Source organism: Chamaea fasciata, unplaced genomic scaffold, assembly GCF_029207755.1.
Source record: "Chamaea fasciata isolate MVZ Bird 193981 ecotype frontalis unplaced genomic scaffold, bChaFas1.0.hap1 SCAF_1, whole genome shotgun sequence".
Classification (NCBI taxonomy): Eukaryota; Metazoa; Chordata; class Aves; order Passeriformes; family Sylviidae; genus Chamaea; species Chamaea fasciata.
In genome coordinates this window covers 143,831,680-143,854,327 of record NW_027094086.1, presented here as the reverse complement: position 1 = coordinate 143,854,327, position 22,648 = coordinate 143,831,680, and the positions used below count along the sequence as shown (strand labels likewise).

Below are 22,648 nucleotides of genomic sequence, written 5' to 3'. Positions count from 1 at the left end.
GCATAGCTGAGCTTTAGACAAATAATTCAAATTTAAGAATAACCACATTCACATTTTGGAAGTGCCTCTGAAGCTGAGATGCCTGATGACCCTCCTGGCTGCTGCCAGGGAAGCAGTGAGAAACACAAATGCTGCTCCTTGCTGGACCATCAATGACTGACAAATTTGGCCTTTCCATACCCCACAAACAGGCAAAAGTAGCCAAGGTAACACAGACCTATGATGGTCAGTTATAAAAACATTGCTGGGTTCACTGACTGAACTTTCAAGAAACTCTGCAACTGCACACTGTGTTGAGAATGACTTGGATAAATGTAGGGTAGACCTACTGAGAAGCCTATATAAAAGGGGTCATGATGAAATAGCAAAGATACCTGAAGCAATGGAGCACAGTCATTCTGGCATTTTATAATACACAGATGTACTCTGGTAAAGTGAACACTAATTCTTCTGTAGCTATCATTTTTTTTTTCTAATACTATATTATTTAAAGGAATCTAAGTAACTGAGAAAAGCAAAGAACCCAAAAAATCTTATATCTTAAGACTTCAGACTACATTTAATGGCAAAGTACTAATACACTGAGGAAAAAAAGTCAAAGATAGTGCTTTATCTTTGGAAAGTATTTTTTTTATTAACAAACATGACTTCAATGATGAAAACACACAGTTGATAATTCATTTCCCTCAGATAAATGCTATTTACAGCATGCAGTTTCTTCCTCCATTCATACACAATTAGAACTAACTACATTTGCATAATGAAGCAATTCTCATTTCAGGCCAACATAACTGTCAAATCAAACAATGTGCAGATTATAAAGCATGGACCCCATTGCAATACAGTAATAAAGTTTACCTGATTTGAAGATCCAAAATGATCTGCCTTTTGTCCACATTTTCAGTGTACACTTTTACACCATTTATCCTCAGAGGCTGGAACAATGAAGCAGAAAAAAGTTGGATTCTTCTACAGAAGAATATTAAACTCTTAACTTTGAAATAAAGGTGAATATAGGCATGTTCATGCCTGAAATTAAGAACCTACTATAAACACTAAAAGGTGTGAAGTAAGGCTATCGATGTAGTTCAAATTCTTATTTCAAGGGTAAAAATTACATTGCTGGGATCCAATTAACCACAATCCTTCCAGCAATTACCCTGAGTATAGATCACTAAACTTCAAGATTTAAAAAATATTTAATAATCAAGCTTTCCCTCCCCCCTGCATAAACATCTGATTTCTCTGTAGAGCTGTATGTCTAACACTCCTAAAGCATTCTTCTCCGTGTAACTACAACAAGCCAAATTTAGTTCACAAAAACACAGTTGCCTTAAGTGGAATTTAGTGGGAATAGATGGAAAAGAATCTGCAATTCCCATAAAAAGTTGGGTCAACCACTCTGTGCTGTCTCTCTAAATCATTGTGTTCACACTGTCCCCTCTCTCCCTTCCTCACACAGAAGTAACACGTATCAACCACACACTCAGGCCTCAAACAGTCATCAAACAGCAGGCAGGAGAGGATGACTTACAACCTCACTTTTGAGTTTTTCTTTTCCTGAAAAATTTTCACATTTCTATTTGCACCTTTTTGATCATTTTTGTAAAATCAAAATATCACTGCTGTGTTGGGGCTGTGCAGCTCAAACAACTCAATCAAGGCTGCAATATAAAGTAAGAATAGCTGTTTGTCATGTCCAAGGTTACTCAATCCAGCTGCAGAACCATACAGAGGACTGAGAGCTAATCTGAAAACTACTTAAAATTAGTATAGCATAAAAGGAATGCTACAGTCTGTAATACAAATATATCTAGGGCAGGACAGAGGCCCTGTGTAAAAGGATTTACAATTTAAAAAAAACAATAAACTCAACACACAAAAAGTGCAGTAAAGCATAATGAACTGTAACCTACATGAAGTAAGAGTCACAAAGAGAGGAAATCAATTCCCCTCCATCACACATGAAAATTAATTTCAGGTTTCCTAACATTTGAGGGTGTGTGGGGGTGTTGATTTTTAAATCCTTACTTGAAATTCCACTTACGACAAGCAATAGAAACACAAAAGACAACTTCAAACAAAAGCTGTTAAACTGCATCTCAAAGCACCAAAGTTCTGGTTAATGCAGAGAAGATTAAGTAGTGCTGAACTTGCTGCAAGCAGAGGGAATCATTCTCAGCTTGCAGTGGTCAAACAGGCTTTCCTTCAGGGATAAGACCCCTTCTTTCATGGGCTGGAACAGAAGACAAACATCTGTATGCCCCTTGATACTGCGTTGTGTGCAGCCCTTGAAAAGCCAAGCCAACAGCCTTGTCATTGACTCCACACATAACATGATTAGAAGTGCATCTGTTACAAGAGAACTGCACTTGGATCATCAGGCAAAAAGGTCGCTGCTCACTTAATGTAAAGCATTGCATGAACAATATTAAAATCGCATTGCTGTGAGCTCCTCATGTGACCAGGCATTACTACACTGAGTCGTCTCCAAATTCTCAGTCAAGTTTCTAAAGCATAGATCCCAGGAAATGCAGTAAAGCCTCTGCTAAAAAAACTCAGATATTTTTATTTTGATGTTAAAATTGAAATCAGAAACAGGCTTACAACCAAGTGTCACAGAGAAATATTTTTGTGTAGATTTGAAGAGGCTACACGAAAATGTTATGTGAAACATGGTCTCTTAAAAGACTTCACCAGACACTGACCTGATGACCAATATCAATCTTTGTAAAACTGAAGGTACTGAGGTGGTTGTTTGCTCCTCTTACTGCTGGTTCTATGGTTTCTCGGAAGAGTTTCTCAATAAATTGACAAATAAAAGGCCACATCTGTTTTACAGTCTAAAGAGAAAAAAAAATATACATGGAAATACAGTTCTTAAATACATGAGTAAGTTATAAATGTAAAAAAATCAGAACTTCACTGCATCTGAACTTCCTATTTGAAAATTCTATACTGCTTTTTTTTTTCTTACTATTTTCCAATTAAACCATGTTCTTCTATGTTCTTTGATTGAAGGATATTTTTTAAAAAGTAAGCTACATAGATTTATATCTTAGATCATCACACACAAATCCAAACTGCAAATTTCATTTATTTTTAGATTGTAGGTCAGGAACCTACAGTAACTGGGAAAGTATCCCAGTCAAGTAGAAAATTAAAGATTGTGTTTACTGCTGCTATGACTTCCACACAATTATAGCTGTCATTACTGTAATGCCATTTAAAATCATTCATAAAACTCATCATTTCAGGACCATGAAACTAAATTTAATCTTTCTTGTGATTAAATGGATCACCAACCAAAGACTATAATCATATAAAATTAAAACTACTCTGTTCTCAGATTCTTGCTTCACCTTTCATTTTAATCTCAGCTTTCCCTCCTGCCCCTTCCCATTTGGGAGCAATACTTCTCCTTACCTTGTTGAGCCATTCTGCTCTCTCTGTGTCTGGAAAATGCACCTAAAAACCAAAACAAACACAAACCAAAAATTAATACAAATACAAAACACTTTTTAGTTAACTGTGTCCAGTCATTTATAATACCAGAAAGTATAGGGATCTCCCTAGTGAGTGGACAACATATTGAGCAGTTAACACTCTTGGCATTAAAGAGAATTAAAATGCAAGCAAAATAAAATACAAACTCATTTCTGAACTACATGAAATATGATTGGACTTGTTTCTAATAGTACCATCTGGAATAAAGTACTGCTATACACCATGGACAACCTAAAAAACAAGCATAGCCAACACAGCTTGTGTCACCCAATATTAACACAACACGTGACTGCCAGAGGTCCCAACTGCACTTCTACTCCCTTTCATTCATGCCCAGTCTTTTTCAATGTCAATAAATCATGGCTATAAATATTTAATCAGTTAAGTTGAAGCTCAGGAATATAGATTTAAGTTCAGCAAAAAGCCCTTTGAAAGGTATTTCTAATGATTTCTTTTCTTAAACAATAGCAGAAACCAGTCAGAGACAGTGTGACAGTTTATACAAAGGGCAGAAAGTGCCCATGGCAACAGGAAAACATCAGTTAAATGCTGGAAGAACAGACACAGCTCTCCAGACATAGGAGAGCACAGTTAGTAGCTTTACCTTTTACAAACACATGCACACACACAAAAAAAAACCCCAAAATAACCAAACATCACCACTAAACAAAAATAAAGCCCTGAAGAAGCAGAGCTAACAATTTCTTTAGAAACTCACAGGCTGTAGAACAAGATGCAGATCACACTTCCCAAACACAAAGCGCCTTTGAACACACTAAAAAACCATGACCTACATATAGTGACTTTCGTGAAGCAATGTCTCTACCAAATTGCAAAGTCTTTATCTCTTCATAGCATAACAGACTGTACCACTGCCTTCAACAGCAGTTATTTTTACTATGCATATCCCAGATGTTAACAGTCAGTGAAAGACCTACTCTTTAAACTGTAATTTCAACAAGAACTGTTTGAAAGCAAGCCACATTAATTATTTTTTTCTGGTTTTATTCACTTCTTGCATTAACAATCAGCACTAGTATATTCTTCATATCCTCAATCTACCCTCAGAGCAGTCCTTGATTTCATCTAAACCCCCAAATTTTTGCTATTTAGTTTTTGCTATGCTGCCCTCCAGCAGCATAATCAATAGTGCCACAGTTATCTCTCCAGTCTGTTTCTTTTCCAATAATCCCAGGTCAATAATAAAGGTAAGCCTCATGTTTCTACAGATTGTTAAAGAATTACAAATGCTGCTGTCTTCAACTGTCAAGAAAGGCTCTTAGCATCTTGTTTCAAGTAAATTACAAATCTCTCAAAAGCATTAAAAGTGGTACAAAAATGTCCAGTAATCTGTTTGACTGTGAGGAAAAAACATTCAACGTAGTTTATTTTACTAAATAAGTTAAAAGAACAGAATTATTAATAACAGATTGAACTATTTGGGAGCCATGTTATCTTATTTATTTAGAATTAATTGCCCAGAAAATTATGGTGGGTAGAATGTCAGAACTCTGTACTTAGAGGGTTGGGGTGGTGACAACTTTTTGAAAACAAAAAACACTTAATTTGTTTTTATTTTTGCAACACAAGCAGTTACAAGTAAGTACATAAACTTAGAGCTGAACAGGGCTTACACTCAGTTTTTGTCTTGCAGGGTTCTTAAGCTGCTCCTAATGGTCAAAAAGTCGAAGGAACAGGAAGAATGAACATTGTTAACCCCAACACTAATAAATAACATTTTGATCTTTCCTCTAAAATATTTGCCCTCTGAATCTGCAAACAGAAGAAGTGCCAATTCTCAGTAATGACTTATGCATGATGCTGGATCAACATTTCATTCTGATTTGCTTAGGAGAGCAATCAGTGATGTTCAGTTTCACAGGGTGAGAGCTGCAGAGCTGTTCCACATAGGGGAACCAACATAATCCAAGAAGATATGGTCAGCAACCTGCTACACCACTTAGACAAGCACAAGCTTCTGTGGCTGGAAGGATCCACCCAAGGGTTCCGGGGCAGCTGGCAGAAGTGCTCACAGAGCCACTTCCCCATCATTTACCAGCGCTCCTGGCTAACTGGGGAGGTCTCAGGTGACTGGAAGTCAGCAAATGTGACCCCATCCACAAGGGCCTGGGGAACTACAGGCCTTGGTGCCAGCAAAGGTCATGGAGCTGTATCTCCTGTTATGACAGTGTGACCTACTCAGTGGACAGGCTGTCAATGTGCTGACCCAGACTTTAGTGAAGCTTTTGCCACGTTTTCCCACAGCATTCTCCTGCAGAAAGTGGCTGCTCATGGTTTGGACAGGTGTACAATTAGCTGGGCAAAAAACTGGCTGGATGGCCAGGCCTAGAGAGTGGTGGGGAATGGAGTTACATCCATGCTTGTAACTCTGGGCAGTCACAAGTGTGTTCCACAGGGCTCAGTGCTGAGGACGCTCCTGTTTACTATCATTATCAAAGACCTGTATGAAGGGATCAACGGCACCCTCAGTCAGTTTGAAGGTGACACCAAGTTGGGTGGGAGTGTTGATCTGCTGGAGGGCAGGAAGAGTCTGCAGAGGGATCTGGACAGGCTGGACTGATGGACCAAGGCCAGTGGTATGAGGTTCAACAAGGTCAAGTGCTGGGCCCTGCACTTGTATCACAACAACCCCAGGCAGTGCTACAGGCTGGGGACAGAGTGGCTGTAAAGTGGCCCTGCAGGAAAGGACCTGGGGGTGCTGGTCAACAGCAGCTGAACATGAGCCAGGTGTGCCTAGGTGGCCAAGAAAGCCAAAGACATCCCGGCCAGTATCAGAAATGGTGTGGCCAGCAGAACCAGAGCAGTGATTGTCCCACTGTACTGGGCACTGGTGAGGCTGCATCTGGAATCTTGAGGCCAGTTTTGGGACCCTCAATACAAGAAAGACATTGACATGTTGGAGAGTGTCCAGAGAAGGGCAGTGGAGCAGGAAAAGGGTCTGAAGCCCAAGTCTTAGCTGGAGCACTTGATGGAGCTGGGGCTGTTTACCCTGGAGTAAAGGAAACTCAGAGGAGATGTTATTATATCCTACAATTACCTGAAAGGAGGTTGTAGCCAGATGAGAGTTGCTCTATTCTCCCATGTGAAAAAGAGGATAAGAGGAAATGGCCTCAAGTTGCATCAGGGAGGTTTAGAATGGATACAAGAAAAAGTTTTTCATGGAAAGAAAGAATTGTTAAGCATTGGAACAGGCTGCCGAAGGAAGTGGTAGAGTCATCAGTGCTGGATGTATTTTAAAAACCTTGCAGCTGTGGCATTTAGGGACATATTTTAGTGGTGGATCTGGCAGTGTCAGATTAATAGTTGGACTTGATGATGTTAGAGATCTTTTCCTAAATTCTACAATTCTACAGCCATTGCAACGAACAGCAACAAAATAAAATAGAAACAACAAATTAAACACACAGATGAGGAATGCAAAATTCATGAAAATACCAAAAGCAAACCTGTCTGTGAGTAATGCAAGAGATAACAGTTGTCATGTTCACAACTCATTTTTAGTCTTCTGTACAAGTATCCAGTTGACATTCAACAGAAGAGACACACTAGACTTGAGAGAGGCTTCCCGCTCTAAATATAACCCACAACCCAGATGAAATTCACCTTCCTCCAAAGGGTGATCCAACCCCCCAGACTCAGAGTATAAACTTCTGAAGGCACAGGCCACATTCCCTGCACCATGCACTCAGATGACATCTAGTACACCTCTGTGGAATGAGGAAAAGAGGAAGCATCGCTCTTGCACCTATCAAGCACTCTTCACGTTCAGTCCCAAATTATGCAGAAACACTTGGGATAGGTTGGGAAACAAACAAGAGGCCACAGATACTCAAATCTACCCATATATGCTAATTTATTAATTTTTGATTTTATTTACTGTACAGTCTTAATAGTAAGACCTTGCTTAACAGGACACGACTTAATTTTTCCACAGATTTAACAACTGTCCTTCAGCATTTCACACCTATCATGCTCCTACAGTTACATGAGTTGGCACTAAGCCAGCTCCTCAATTATGCAAGCCTAGTTTACTCCTGCAGTTGCCTGTGATAATAGGCAACAAATAACACAGTATCTTCCATTGCTGTTTCTCATCGTTTTGCCATTCTTGCTTTTCTGCTTGCTCACTCCAATTTTAATATAATTCAGTTTGGTGCCTATTCTGACACCCAAAACAGAGAGCAGAGAACCTTATATTTTCAAGACTGAAATTTTAAGTCAAGCCAACCTTAAATCAAAAGATGGGCTTTCCTTAATCTTTAATGCACCAAACCCATGTTGGCTGACAACAAAGAATAAAATATTTATCCATCTACTAATCTCATTTATTTTTAGCCTGCTATAGGGAGACCCCAATACTAGTGGCAAAATTATGTTTTGCTTTACGAGTTTTTGAATTCAAATACAATCTAATGCAGAGATAACAGGAGAAAGCCTGAGGGATGGAAGTTGGTACACTGGATCACTCAGGACTGACACAAGAACACTGAAGCAACTGCACAAACATTTTTATGGCTAGAAGCAAGAATCAGACTAACTGATGTGCAAAATCTGTTAATTCTTGTATAAAAATCTATTGACAAGCATGACGGAAAGAGACAGAAGTCAAGATTTCAGCTAAGACAGTTAACAACTTAAAGCATTTTCCTCTTGGCTTCTGTTAGTCAATTGCTCATGCAGGCTTGGCAAGTACAGTGTCATTTCCACCACTTGGTGTAGTAATTTATTATTCAAAGCAAAGTATAACAAGAGAGAACTGTTGCAAGAAATTCCCTAACGACCATGTTCAACACCAAAAACATAATAATATTACATGTTCCAGAAAGTTCTATTATTAAATGTTACCTTGCAAAATACTTGGAAGTGCTCAAAATATGCGTTTCTGCACATTAAAAAGACACTATTTGGCTTTCTCATAAAATTGCTTGTGCTCAGCTCTAAACAACTTTGATGTTTACTTTCTATTTCTGATCCTGCACTTTCAAAAACTCAATTCAGAACACTGTATTTTTGGTAATGATCAATAAAATACCAGAAAGAGCCCAAGGAATGCAGTTCCTTGTTCCGTCCTGGAAGACAATAAAAGAAAAAAAGGACAAAAGAAAACCACTTACAATAACAGTAGAAACGTTTCTTACCCACAATTATTTTATTTTTCAAACTCTCAACATACACTCTTCATATTGGCTAAATTGACTCAGTTTTCTGGCCAGACTATCATCTGCATCTTTCCAAGGAAACAAGGCTAGACACAGAACAGTAACTATTACACTCAAATGCCACAGACTAAAGATTGGTGGGAAATTTTGAAAAGTCAAATAGCAATCAGCAAACAACATGAAATGAGGTTCAAAGTGCAAATATTAACATTAATGTCTTAAATATAATTCTTCATTCCAATAAAGGAAGTTTCTACATAAATGTCTCTAAAAGCAAGCATTGACAAGAAACTCAGAAGGAAAGACATCACAATACCCTTCTCTAAGCAATGTTGAATTGCTCTCAACACAAGTCACAGGTACTAATAATCTACTTTAAAATATAAACTGCATAACAGCTGTTACTATTTACTGATGCCCTCACTGTAAAGTATTTTTCTTTTAAAAATTTTCTTTGAAAGTTTTCTCCATCCTTGAAGATATTTATCAAACAACCCTTGTTAAATTCAACATTTATTTAATGATTATGATTAACACGTAGGCCCTAAGTATTATCTACATAACTCAAACAAAAAACCAAACACCTACACTGAAAGTACAAAACTACAGGTATTGACCAGAGCTGAAAACTTCCAAAAACTTAATTTGCTGCAAACCAATCACTCTCTCATGAATTGCATGTTACAGGAACAGAAGAAATGAGAAATGGAAGCAATAAAACCAGATTAGATTTAAAAAAAAAACAAAAAAAACCCCAAAAAACCCACCCAAACCACCAACCCAGCAATAAATTAAAAGCCCCAAACAAAACCCCCCAAAATTTTGGGTTACTTCCTTTTTACTTTCAAAGACTAAAGTTAAGAATTCCAAAGCTCTCAAACATTTGGTGTGATTCTAGGGATGTCCTGCATAGGGCCAGGAGTTAGACTCAACAATCCTGATAAGTCACTTCCAACTCTGAATATTCTACATTAAAAACAATGTATTATCATAGCTATGTTTAACAGATAGTTATCTGAATCAGCATTACTTAACCTATGCTTAGTTCCTTCCATTTGCATTGATTATTGGTTGCTCCAGATGTTAATCTTAAAGAAACTATACCAGTCACTTTTAGGTCACACAATATAATCAAGTTTCTTGATGAACAATGCAGCAAAGTATTCTTAAGACATTTTCCAGCTATTCCACAAATAACACCACATATTTCATAAATATCTCTGCAGCAAAGTATTCTTAAGACGTTTTCCAGCTATTCCACAAATATCACCACATATTTCACAAATATCTCTTCTGTTAGAAGAGATATATCTCTTCTTCACAAATATCTCTTCTGCTTATTTTGGAAAGCTAAAGCTACATATAAAAATCCTCCTTTCTATCAAAAGTACATTTGTCTAGGTTAAATGTAAAAATATATAAGGGTACCACAGTAAGTTTTCATAGTCTCTTCATGCATAATCAGTGGATAGGGAGACCACACCCCAGAAGGAAATTTAGGACAGAAGCCCAAATTAGGTGCTCTAATACCTTCTGAATGTACAGCATAAGCAGTTATTTAACCATTAAGCCTAAAGCCAGTGGTGTGGCAAAAAACCAAAACACATTAAATTAAATTATCCTTTGAGTTATAGCTGACAGTTTGTCTAAACTCACTGCACTCGTAATTCAAAAAGGCCAGAGAAAGTTACTAAAAGAAGCAGCCCAGCATGGATAGAATAAATTGTGTCATATAGTGATATTCAAGCTCCATTTAACAGCTATTCACTCCAGTGTTTTCCAGTTGGTAAAGCAGGCTGGCCTAAGGACATTTTAGGTAAAACCAAGCTGAGCAGGGCTAAGAGCTTAATCCCATATATTCCAGCCAGCAATCCCCTCTCACTCTCCAAAGCAACAAGGAGCAACAGCAGGTGAACTATTTGTTCCTTTCCATGAAGGAGCTGACCCAGACACAACCTGAAGAAGCTTCTCCTCACACACAGACTGAAGGGACAGCCACTCCTTTCTGACAGGAGCTAAAGAAGGGGGACTGTGAGGGAAAGCAGAGCAGCCAGGCTCTGTCACTTCAATAATTCACCTCCAGAGTTAACAAGCAATTTTCCTAACTTCTATCAATACCAGAAATACCCTGGCTCTCTCCACTTCTGAATAACAAGAAAATCTCACTAAACATTTACTGTTGCAGAACTGGAAGATTCAGGATTTCTGAAAGAAAAGGTTAAATGCTAATAGTGAGGGCGCCTTAAAACTTCTGCAGGCCCTTGTTACTAAACTAACAATCAACTGCTATTTCCATTACTTCTGGTAATCTGAGTCAGCTTCTGTTTAGCATGCCTTGGGATGGATTTTGTGTCTGCAGTTTAAAATATATTAAAATGATTAGCCTTTACACAGCAGAGTTCATGCTCAGGACTACACATGCAAAGTGTGTCTGCAGGACGAGAATTAAGCCAAGACTCTTGAAACAGTTTCCCGAAGAATCATTACAGCTGCATGTGCCATGTTTTTCAACAGAAACATCTGGAAGGTCCAGCAGAACTGAATATGGAAAATAAGTTCTGTCAAACACACTATTTATATCCATAGGATACTTCACAGAATAAAAGTTAGAAAGATCCATATAAATCAGTATCAACTAATCTAAAACTGTTACAAAACAAGCAGTACAGGTTTTGACAATAATTGCCCATAAACAAACAAACTAACAATGTTTTTAAAAATCAGAGAATTAGGGGTAGGGAAAAAAATAAAACTACGCCCCTCCACACAGAGAGTACACACACACAGAGTAAGATACAGAGATAAAGCAGGCGGGGAAGGGCCCTAGAACTTTTGCCATGACTCTATGATCATGACAAATCCTTAAAGCAAAATGGAAATACTGGAAAAAGTGGAAACATACTTAAATGAAAGAAACAGCTGTAATACCAAGCAAGGTTAAGGACTGTATTTATTTATAAACTGGAACATAAGCCATTTAAGTGCTTGGACAACACACTGGAAAACAAAATAAACCTTTATGAAAGAAGCAATTACATGCCCTTTGAGTCAGATTTGCACCTATAAGACAAGAGTGGCTTCAGAAACACGTACTTGGTTCCCCACCAAATGTTCCCAAAACATTCCACCAGTACAAACTGCTATCCCACGTGAGCTGCCTCTATCAGTTCAAGTCCTGTGAGGTGCCACAACAAATTCCAGACAGCTGTTCAGCACGAGTTTTCCAGGGTGATCTCTGTATTCCCCACTATCCTGAGCTATCTGCTTCACTGTGAGCATTAGGGTGAAAAGCAATTTCTTCAAACACACAGCAATTAAAGACAAAACGAGCTGGTGCTTGGAGAAATTGAAACGAACAGCTTTTCAACACCTCCAGGGTTGAATGCTAACACAGGAAAGCAACCACAATAGAATTCATACACCTCAAGTAATAAAACTGACATTCTTTATAAGGTATGGAAAGTTTAATTTCCTTGCAACCTTCAGTTACCTTTGTTCCTCTTCCCTTTCTCAAAGGTCTAAAGAAAAGGCTAACATTCTGAGCAGTTCAAACCTGGAATAAACAGCAGTTCACATACACAGGACATTTCAGCATCCTGGTATGGCCCAAAGGACATTATTTCCTAATATATATTCATAAGTACCATATCTGGGAGACAAGGAAACCAACCAGCAGCACAGTGGCTGTGTCCTGTAAAGTCAGGCTAAATTAGCATAAACCAGACCTTCCTAAAATGCTGCCAAAAGCCACCACTGCTCATACACGCACCCTTTGAACCTCACTAGAGCCCAAATTCCATGGAGGGATGCCATATCCAACCTTTCTGCTGTGCTAAAATTAAACCCTACCATTAATTCAAACTATAAAATGCCTTTTTTACATTTTACCAGTAACCATAAATGTATCTATATTTCTCATTCAAATAATACAAACATGTTACTTTGTTAAGATTATTTTTAAAAATATATTACATATTTCATACATATAGAGAACTGTAATTAAGAAAGTTGTCCCTCCGTTTTCTTACTCATTGCAGAATTCATTGGAACAGCATTTAGAAAATTACCAATCCTCCATTTTTTGCTTGCAACCCAGCAAAAGCCTGATCAGCTTATAGTTTTGGCAGCTGAGGATTCAGAATACACCCTTATGCAGCCTCGCAACACCACCAGAATATTCTCACCTGGATATTCTCCCCAGTTTCTATGGCAAACAATGTCTCTGGCAAGGCAAAACAATGCTGTATTTGCAAAAGATAAACCCTGCCTAAAAAGAGGCTCCAGAGCTCTGATATGACTGAAAAAGCAGCCCAGAACCAAGTCCTGCAATCCAGAAGTGAAGGATGCTGAGCCATTTCAAAGCACAGCTGCTTCATTTTTTCATGCACATCTTTCACTTCAACATCCATTAAATATGCTTCACTCACAGTGGCAGTGTGACTTGTCAAAAGCTGCATTACTTTGCAGTAACCTAACTCACCAACAACAAAACTAGATAAAATTTGTCTAAGTGCTGCTATTTTTGCAGAGATGGAGCAAGCATGTCACAATAGAAAGTCACCCAGAGACCTCCTACTTAGCAGCAGCTTGCTTTAACAAAATCCTCAGGGACAGGCATTATAAGCAGCTGCTCTGGAGGAATGACAGAACAGTAGTCTGCTAGTAAGGGATCTGGGAAATCTTGCTTCTAGCCAGACACTCAGCCTCTGCAGCCCCAACTGGAGGAAAGAGGTTCAGCCTAGAAATTAAAAACCGATCATCATTAACTTCTGGAAGCATCCAGGCTTAATCACCTGACAAAAAACATGAAACAAAAATCCCATGCTCTACCAGGAAAGGTTATAGTTCCCTTCCAAATACGTGGAATTATAATATTGGCATGGTTCTCTAGAATCTGGGTGCAGAATCAACCCTAAACACAGGAGGTATGCCAGAGGGAACCACATGGGGTTGCCTGGCTCAGCTGTTACCTCTTTCTGAACAGAAAGTTTGAAGCTTTTAGTCTACTATCACAGATTCATATTCTAGTACAGCCTAATTTCAGAATTATCTACAAGTAATCATATATCAGTAATATATATCATAACTCAGGCTCCAATATAGAGATGACATCAGCTCTGTAGGCAAACTGCTTTATTTTCACAGCAGTTTAATATCTTGTAAATTTCCTGGATTGCCATGTTCACATTTCTTTTTTCACTTTCCATCTCAGAAAGGACAAAGGCGAGTTTTCAGTGCTGAGTTTGGAGTGAGACAGGACAGTAAAAATAAATTAAAAAAAAAAGAAGTAGAAGGCATATGGGGCCATTAGGTTGCAGGAACCTTTTAATGGTTTCCACTTCTGAGGGACTGACATCCAGAACCTCTGAGAGAAGACTGATACTCTGACACAGGAAGAGATATTTTGCACATGTAGCACACCTGTTGAGCACATCTTAAAGTGAGGAAACATAAGAATTTAGATTTAACATTTTGACTGTTCACTATCCACATTTACAACAGTATCTTTGTCTATACCACTTACTCATTCAGAAGACCAGAACTCAACATTAACTCTTAGGACAACAGGATGCCCTTTTCCAATCTCACCTCTACAGGCATTTATAGCAATAACAATTGTATTTTATAAATGCTGATGTCCAACTGAGGACCAGGACAAGCACAGTTAAAAAAGAAAATAAAAATCAGTAGCATAAGACTCTATACAAGCAAAATATCACAAACTGGATTTATACTGATCAAAGTCTTGCTCTCACACCATGTTACAGAGTAGTGCAACCAAGGTTTACAAAATGAAACATTTAATGACAGCCTGCATTAGCACATCTCCAAATTCCCACAAGCACTGCAATTACTGAAAGCAGAGACCCAGATTTTAGATGTTTAACTGCTAAAAGGCACAGGATGAACCATAGCTCTCAGGAAATTTTACCACTTAAAAAATCTTGCACAGTACTCTTTTTTGACATTATTGACTTTACCTTTTTTGACATTATTGACTTTACCCTTTAATTCCGAGGAGTAACTTAATTTCTTCTTCTCCTTCTATAAACAAAGTCTTAATACCTTGAAATTCCAGCTTTTGTTTTTTTTTAAATAAAATTATAAAAGCATTAGCACAATATTTTTAATTTGTCACATTTCAAAAACATGACCTCTTTTGTAGTTTCAAGTCTCTATAACAAATTCCTTTTCAGTTCCCTTGAGAATCCAGGCATGTTCCCACCCCACTGCATGCCAGAGTGTCTTATTCTCTTGACAGTCAACAGAAGACAAATTTTTCTCTCTGGACTGCTAAACATTAGCTTTCAAAACAGCTTATACAACCACTGTCACAGTACAGCTTACTATCCTTTGAACGGTCTACAGCTGTGAAAAGAAGTGCTGGGCTCTGCACCAAATTGTCAGCCACTCTTCTGGCTGGTGTCTACAATAAAACATTGAAGGTTTCTTTGCCTGTTACTCCACTGACCCGCTGCCCTAACCCCGCAGTCAGCTCCCCTCCACTGAGACTGTGAGACTGAGCTTCCTGCAGCACGGAGAGCTCGCTCCTTCAGCACTCACAAGATTACACAGTTCATCTCTCTAAGGGACCCATGCAGGTGTTCTGTGAGGCCTAAAATGGGCATCAGCTTTCAGAAAAGACAAATGTTAAGAAGCAGTGATCACCTTCTGCAAGACTCCTCTCTGTCAGGCAGATTAAATCTTCTTCCCTGTCTTTAGCCTGAAACATCTCCATGTACTGAAGCCCAACCTTCTATTCTTTTTTAATGTAAACTATAATTCACAATACATTTGAAACACATCTATGTGAGCTATGACAAGTATCATTCACTTTGCACAGGTTGGGAATGAGCAAACTGTAAATTTGTATTTGAAAATACAAACGAGCAAAATGGAGATCTTGGATTTTCTTTGGTGGTATCCAAAAAAATGCAACATCACGACATCAAAATTCAAGCTAGGTTAACCTGCACCCTAAGAAGTCAAACAAGTCTGTAGAATACACTGAGTAGTTAAAACTTAATGCCTGTTTTGACTGACTCTGACCCAACATCAGCAAAGGTGTTTAACTCGTACATACTGTACTGCATCCAGTACTATCCACCCAGAGCTTATTCTTAATATTAAAACACTTTTGAAATATAATCAGAAATCATGCAAGATATAACAGGCGTTTTAAAATCTCATTTCTAGCTGAAACACTAGAAACTAACTACGTAAAATCCAGAGAGTATAAAGAATGCAGACAAACAGTCTGGGAGTTTTGTGGAACCTGTAAATAATCAGTGATTAGCCCTCTCTGAAATGATAAAACTTTGCTGACAAAGTAACAGAAAGCAGAGCATTCTAATAAAGTGAAAGCAAAAAAAAGCCAAAATGTTTAAATCAGGTCTCAGTTAATGCAGTGACAAATGGTGGGGATGAAAGCCCCAGTTAACCTGACAGCATCAGGTTAGGCTGACAAGCTTGTATGTGTAACTCCTTCTGGTTCTTTCATTCAAGCATTTAGCCAAATTCTTGTATGTCCCGGTTTAGGGCAAATTTGGAAGGAAACTTCCAAAGTGGTCCCTCTAGAAAGCAGATACAATCATCATAAAGTCACCCTAGCACATTATACCAGGTACTTATACAAAACTCAGTATTTCTAATAATTAGGTAGACACTAAAATTTTTAGGGTTTATAAGACTTGTTCTCTCTTCTCTCCAGAACAATTCCGTCTCCCTCAATGGGCTGTGTACACAGCACCAAATATACATCAGTGTCATTTGTTAGAAAAAGATATGCAAAGTATGTCACAGATTTCACTGGCAACACATAACATAGCAACTTCTGCACTAAGCAAGATCAAAGGTCCAGCCAACACAGCAAACAGAAGTGATGCCTAAGGAAAAATCAAAACTAAAACAGTACTGTGGAGTTATCCTTCCCTGAATGCCCTCTCAGCTTCTGCAAAGGATGGCTGTAACCCTCAGCAGCTGCTGGCATCCTCCAGCACCCCTTCTATCTTGAGGCATGCTCAGCCCCTACCAAAGAACACAAGAAAAAAAGCCCACAGGCAATTCTATTTCATGAATACTCTTCAGGTAAGTTTACTTAAAACAAAAATGATGCTCTAGAGTTTCAGTGCAGCCCTTAACCTCATATAGGATCTTACTGAAAATGCAAGACCAACAAAATATGTAATCAGAAAATACTCTGACCACTGAGTTCCAATCCCCTACAACTGCAGGACGCATTATTCTATTTTAGTCTATGAACTCCACCTTAAAATCATGGAGTCTGCTACTGTTCCTCAGTACAGAGCAGGAAGGGCAGCTCTGGTGTGTTTTGGTAGGCTGGGTTGCTAAGGAAAGCCACTGAAAGCACTCTCTACTAAATTAAGTTTCTAAACTTAGGAATGCTACATCATATGTCTGAGCTACAAGGTGGAATCAAAATCCAGACTGCCTCCCCAGCTAAATTAACTATTATCCTCATCCTTAAATATCAGTCTTACTATTTTGACTCTCTATGTTAACAAAAAAGGTACTTTAGAGAAAAAAGTCCACAAAAATGACAGAAGGTAATGTTCAACAAAATCCCCACCGAGTAATATCACTTTATTTTAAAACACAAGAAGTATTTTCATTATTTATTGAAAAGATTATATAAACACGTAAGAAAAATTTTATATTTGCACTCACAGCTTTTAATGCTTGTATTCACACAAATCACGTTTGGACAGCCTATCTTCCAGCTGGAGTATCTATCCCATGACTGAGCTTAGCACCTCTTATCCAAGAAGCTATTTTAGAAAAAGCAGAGTAAGTGTACTTAAATCAAACCTGCAGAAGAACAGGCTGCTACTGAAACTGCAGCCTCTGAGGAAAATTCATGTGCTTATGTTACTGGGTTGGCACACACAGCATGTGCACACTGGAACATCCAGCAAGTTTCAAATCTCCTGGGCTTGCAGTGCCTCTCTAGAACTGTACTACAATTTTCATCAGAAAGTGAATCTAATACCAAAATACACCATCCACAGTAGATTTCTGTTCATCCACAAAGAGATGGACACTGCCTGGCAGACACATCACAGTTTGCAACATATTGAAGTCCACACATAGCAAAATGGAAGATGAAGCCCCTCGAGTGGAATTGCAGCCAATGAGTAAATGAGCACCCAAAGCTGGCCTGCACCTTTTTTCCAACAACACAGTATTACATATTCTAATATTTTAGTCAAAACACACCTGGATATTTGACAGTCCTGTTGATCCTTTGATTTGTGTACACAGCAATATGTGTTCAGTCACTTGTCCCACCACACAAATTTTTACAAGTCAACAAAGCCAAGGGAAAAGAAATACTGCTAATATATAGGAAATCTGGAGTTTAAAACTAACATTTCATCTTTTGGGGAAAATAAAAGAAAAACAGTGATGAGGTTTCAAGATGTTGACATCTTTTAAGACATCAGTAGTAAGTACAAAACACTGAACAGAAATTAAAAGTCCAGTCAGTTTGCAGTGCTCCCCTACACCTTATCAAAATTCCTCCAGGCCCTGCTTCCAGAAACCGCCTCCTAAGATTCCAGCTTTCTGCAGACAGAGACACTTTCTCTCAAAGTCATGACTGCAAACCATCCCTGGTTTCAAAAGACTGGATACAGTCTTTTGAAATAGCTTTCTTGAAATGCTCTGCATCAAAACACTCTTCAGACTCTGTTAAAAAGTTTTTTTCCATCTTAAAAAAGCAAGCAAAGTAAGTGATCATAAATTCTAAAAAATGTAAATCCTCTTTCTAAATGAAGCTCTTTTTGAAACAATACTGGAAACTAAAGATTCTGCTTTTCCCATGTTTTGCCAAGTTTAACATTTGGCCATATATGCCTTAAATGATACTCCATTTCAATTTCTCTGCTTCTAATATAAGTGAACTTATTTTATTTGCATATGTTTGGAGAGGAGTTTCTGTGTTTTTTGAGAGAATATGCTCTATTTTTCACAGAAGCAGTTACAAAACCATCCCTTCAATGGAAGCACAGACTGTGAACAAACTACTATCTTGAGTCTATACCAAAGATTTTCAATAATACCATCAGTTCCCCTCTAGAATGGCAATCAAGTGTGCAGTGCTGACCTGAATGGCATAACCTTGTTCTAAGCACAACCACTGCTCTCATTCAGCACCACCTGCATGAGGATGTCTTACCCACACCTGAAACCAGCCCTTTACATTAACAATGGGTAGCTGAGTGATTAAGATTCAGTATCTTCTTGGCCTTGGAGGAGAAATGTTCCAGCATTAGAATTGTTGGATGTTTGATAGACAGGATGCAGAGGTAGAAAGAGTGAATAAAGAGGAGTTGGATACATTTTCCCTCTTATAAATGCAAAACAGAACTGTCACCTCTCCTATTACTGATTATCATCACTGTTGAAGATAACCCAAGCATTTGGTGATCTCTTGAATATTCTTTACCCCTAGCTCAACTATTACAAACACACTTTGTTCTTTCACTTTGCCATTTAGCAGCAAAAATAGCCATCATAAATCAATACCATTTTAATTAATGACAGCAGTAGGCAGTGTCACCTTGTAGAGATACTGCCTACAATTAATCATAATATTATACATGTAAGAGCCTTTTAAGACTGAGCAGTTTATAACTTAAACTTAACCTCACCATTTCTGCATTTTAACCTGCATCTACTGTCCCACTTTGTGTATTTGTACAGTCCATAGCTGGAACTGGGATAATCAGATCATACCCACTAGATCTTGGTTGTAGTTTATGACAAAGGAAAGACAAAAAAACCTTTTTACATCTCAGCAACCCCTTTTTACCTACATCCAGTTTCACAGCACTTTCAAAGATTTCCTGTTTTAAAGACTCAAATATTGCTAATCAGTAGGCAATTACAACTGATTAATTACTTTTCTCTAATTCTCAAAATTCTGTCTTTTATATGTCTAAAAATAAAAAAGTCACTCTACACCTCCTTATCATTGATAAAAGAGAAATAAAGGCCTTTGGAGAGATCTACCTGACATCTTGAAAATTTTCTTATAAACAAATACGGTCCTCTGGAGATGCGTACACTGACCATAAAGATAAACTCCAACTAACTTGCACCTATATGTTTAAATTTAAGTTCAGCAGATTCTAGTTCTCAGGAGAAACCAAACACCTAGTGCCTAAACCCCAAGTTAGTAATAACTCTGTAAATGAAAATTCTGTATATTCTAAGACAACTGCCTGAATTGCCAACAAACAGCGAGTCAGCAGTCTAAAATCTAGCTCCATGAAATCTTGCCCTTGGCAATTCCAATTTATTTGACGGCTCCTAAGCAGAACCTTCCTTAAGCTGAATTTCTCCTGGAGAGGTTAATCTTTGTGCCCATGCAGGGAATAATATACGCAGCCAAGTCACTGTCAGCTGAAACTCTCAGCAGATTTTATAACAGATGCTAGTAATTTTTTTAGAAGTTCTACCACGGAATATTTACTATGTGTATTAATTAAAATCTAACAGCTGTGGCCCAAATTACTCCTTGATAAATTTAAGCATGTAAAAAGTGGCAGCGTAGTTATGACCTCGTTACTGTAGGTTCTTATTATACAGAGAAAAGGGACCTCCTGCAAAGAGTTCTGTTCACCCCTTCCCATTTACCAAAGGCAGGTCCCAGGGAGAGACTTACATCTCCGGAATGAGGTGCCCAAGTCTGGCATCTAAATTTCAGTTTGCTGCAGGAAATGCGACTGTTTGTGCTAATTAGAAACAGATTCTCTTACAGGTTTTACTGTTTATTGTGCTGTTCCAGGCCTGAATCCCAGCCCTGTACAGCTACCAGATATTTTCAGCAGTCTTAGATCTGTACTCAGCTTTTAATCACATGTAATAACTGTCTTGCAAAAGATATCACTTGAGTTAGAAGAATGCAGTGATGACAGTTAAAATGAAATCAACCCCCTTGAGTAAAATACCACAGTTATTTTCAGAGATCTGCATAAATAGCAGCTAATTTGCAACTATATCTTCCCAGCTCAAAAAAGTATTTTCAAGAATTTGATAAAGTCTTTTCCATGTACAACTAGGCTCTGAGAAGAAAAAAACCCCAAGTATTTGATTTCTTTTAAACATCAAGGGGCTGAAGTCAAGTCCACTGCCCTTGTTGCCATATATGATTTGCCTTATCTGATACAGTCCTGACTGCTCAACGTATTTCAGAAATCATTAGGACATGAGTGCTAAGCAGCCAAACTTTTCATTTTTTAAAAAAATACATTAAAGACATCCCTTTTAACTGAACAGTTTAAGTTTGTATTGGGTGCGTGTGGCAAGGATTTGGGAGCAGACAGAGGGTTAGGGCCACAGGGTTGGGTTCTGTGGGAAATTGCCAGAACCTTTTGCTATAGAGTTATTTCCCTATTTCCCTCCCAACAGAGCCAATGCCAGCCAGCTCCAAGACAGACTCACAGCTCGACAAGGCTGAGCCCAGCAGCAACGATGGCACCACCTCTGGAATAATTTACTTCAGAAGAAAAAAAAAATCATTGCACAGAAGTAATTCCGTCTAGGGAAACGTGAGAATGTGAGGGAAACAACTCTGCAGACACCAAGGTCAGTGAAGAAGGAGGGGAAGAGGTGCTCCAGGTGCCAGAGCTGAGATTCCTCTGCAGTCCGTGGAGGAGGATGCAGTGAATCAGGAACAAAGTGAAGCTCAGGAAGGAGGGAGGGCTAGGGGGAAGGTGTTTATCGTATTTGTTTTACTTTTCATTATCATGCTCTGATTTGATTGGCAAAAATCTCAGTTGATTTCTCCAATTCGAGTCTGTTCTGCCCATGTTGGTAGCTGGTGAGTGATGTCTCTCCCTGTCCTTATTTGAACCCTCAAACTTTTCCCTTCCATTTTTTCCCCGATCCAGCTGAGGAGGGGAGTGATAGAACTTTGGTGGGCATTTGGCATCCAGACAGGGTCAAACCACAACAATTGAAATTAACTTGTAAACTATGCTGGGGGGAGAAAAGGTTTTAAATGTATTTATTTAAATTGTCACAAGTTCGTATAGTTACTCTCTTTTAAAATGGAGACATCTCAAATCCCTTGTCATCAACTCATCTGGATTGCTTCAAGTCAAGTCGAGAGTTTTTTTCTATTTTACTTCCTCAGTGGGAGATCACAATATACATTGCCTTCTCCACTGGAACATGAAAGACAGGAATGTTATTTCCATGTGGCTGACAATGCAAACAACCACAGTAGCAGAAAGCAGAGCTGGAGTTCGTAACTTTGCTGGAAAGGAAAACTAGAACAAATGAAAACCCTCAAGACAACTGGGGCTGACAAAAAGAAAAACCATTTCCCCAAGCACGGCAAGTCTCCAGCAAGAAAGCAAATGACCTTGTAAGTTCTAACATGTTAAAACTAAACTAGAATCTTATGTGTTATATGGGACTCAAGAATCAGAACTTAATAGCAAAGGAAATTCCAGAGTGATTTGTCAGAGCTTAAAACCCATTAATTTTAGGAACACTGATGAACTAACCTTCTCTTTCTGGCAAGTGGATACATTCTACAGCTCTCCAATAAATTGAACCTACAGTTTATCAGCTTGTTCCCCGAGGACCGAGATGTGAATCCAGCTTATTTCAGGCAAGGATAAATGCTTTAAAGCTGCAATCACTTCCATTTCTTTAGCAGAGTTCACTTCAAGCATAAATATATCCACTTCTTACACTAAAAAAAGTTTTACAAAATACCTACTAAATATTCTATTTCCCAAATACCAAACTCACTCAAAATGAATGAAGATGAAAGTTTGGGTGTTTCCCACCAGAGCCAACAGACTGTCTGCCAGTACCCCTACAACGGTTCCTATTGCCCATTTCCCTCAGTAAATGTTTTAATATCATCTAAAATTTTCCAGTAATCCTCAATGGTCCTGTCTACACTTATTCCCAAACAAGAA

At 38.4% G+C, this 22,648-nt stretch overlaps 1 protein-coding gene across 1 annotated transcript in view; it reads right to left on the bottom strand.

The window, feature by feature from the left end:
* ESYT2 (extended synaptotagmin 2) overlaps positions 1 to 22,648 on the bottom strand; it is an 81,646-nt gene that overhangs the window by 46,991 nt on the left and 12,007 nt on the right. Inside the window, 3 exon segments of the mRNA XM_066200686.1 lie at positions 859 to 935; positions 2,709 to 2,843; positions 3,427 to 3,468. Of these exon segments, the coding sequence (XP_066056783.1) occupies positions 859 to 935; positions 2,709 to 2,843; positions 3,427 to 3,468 (254 nt within the window).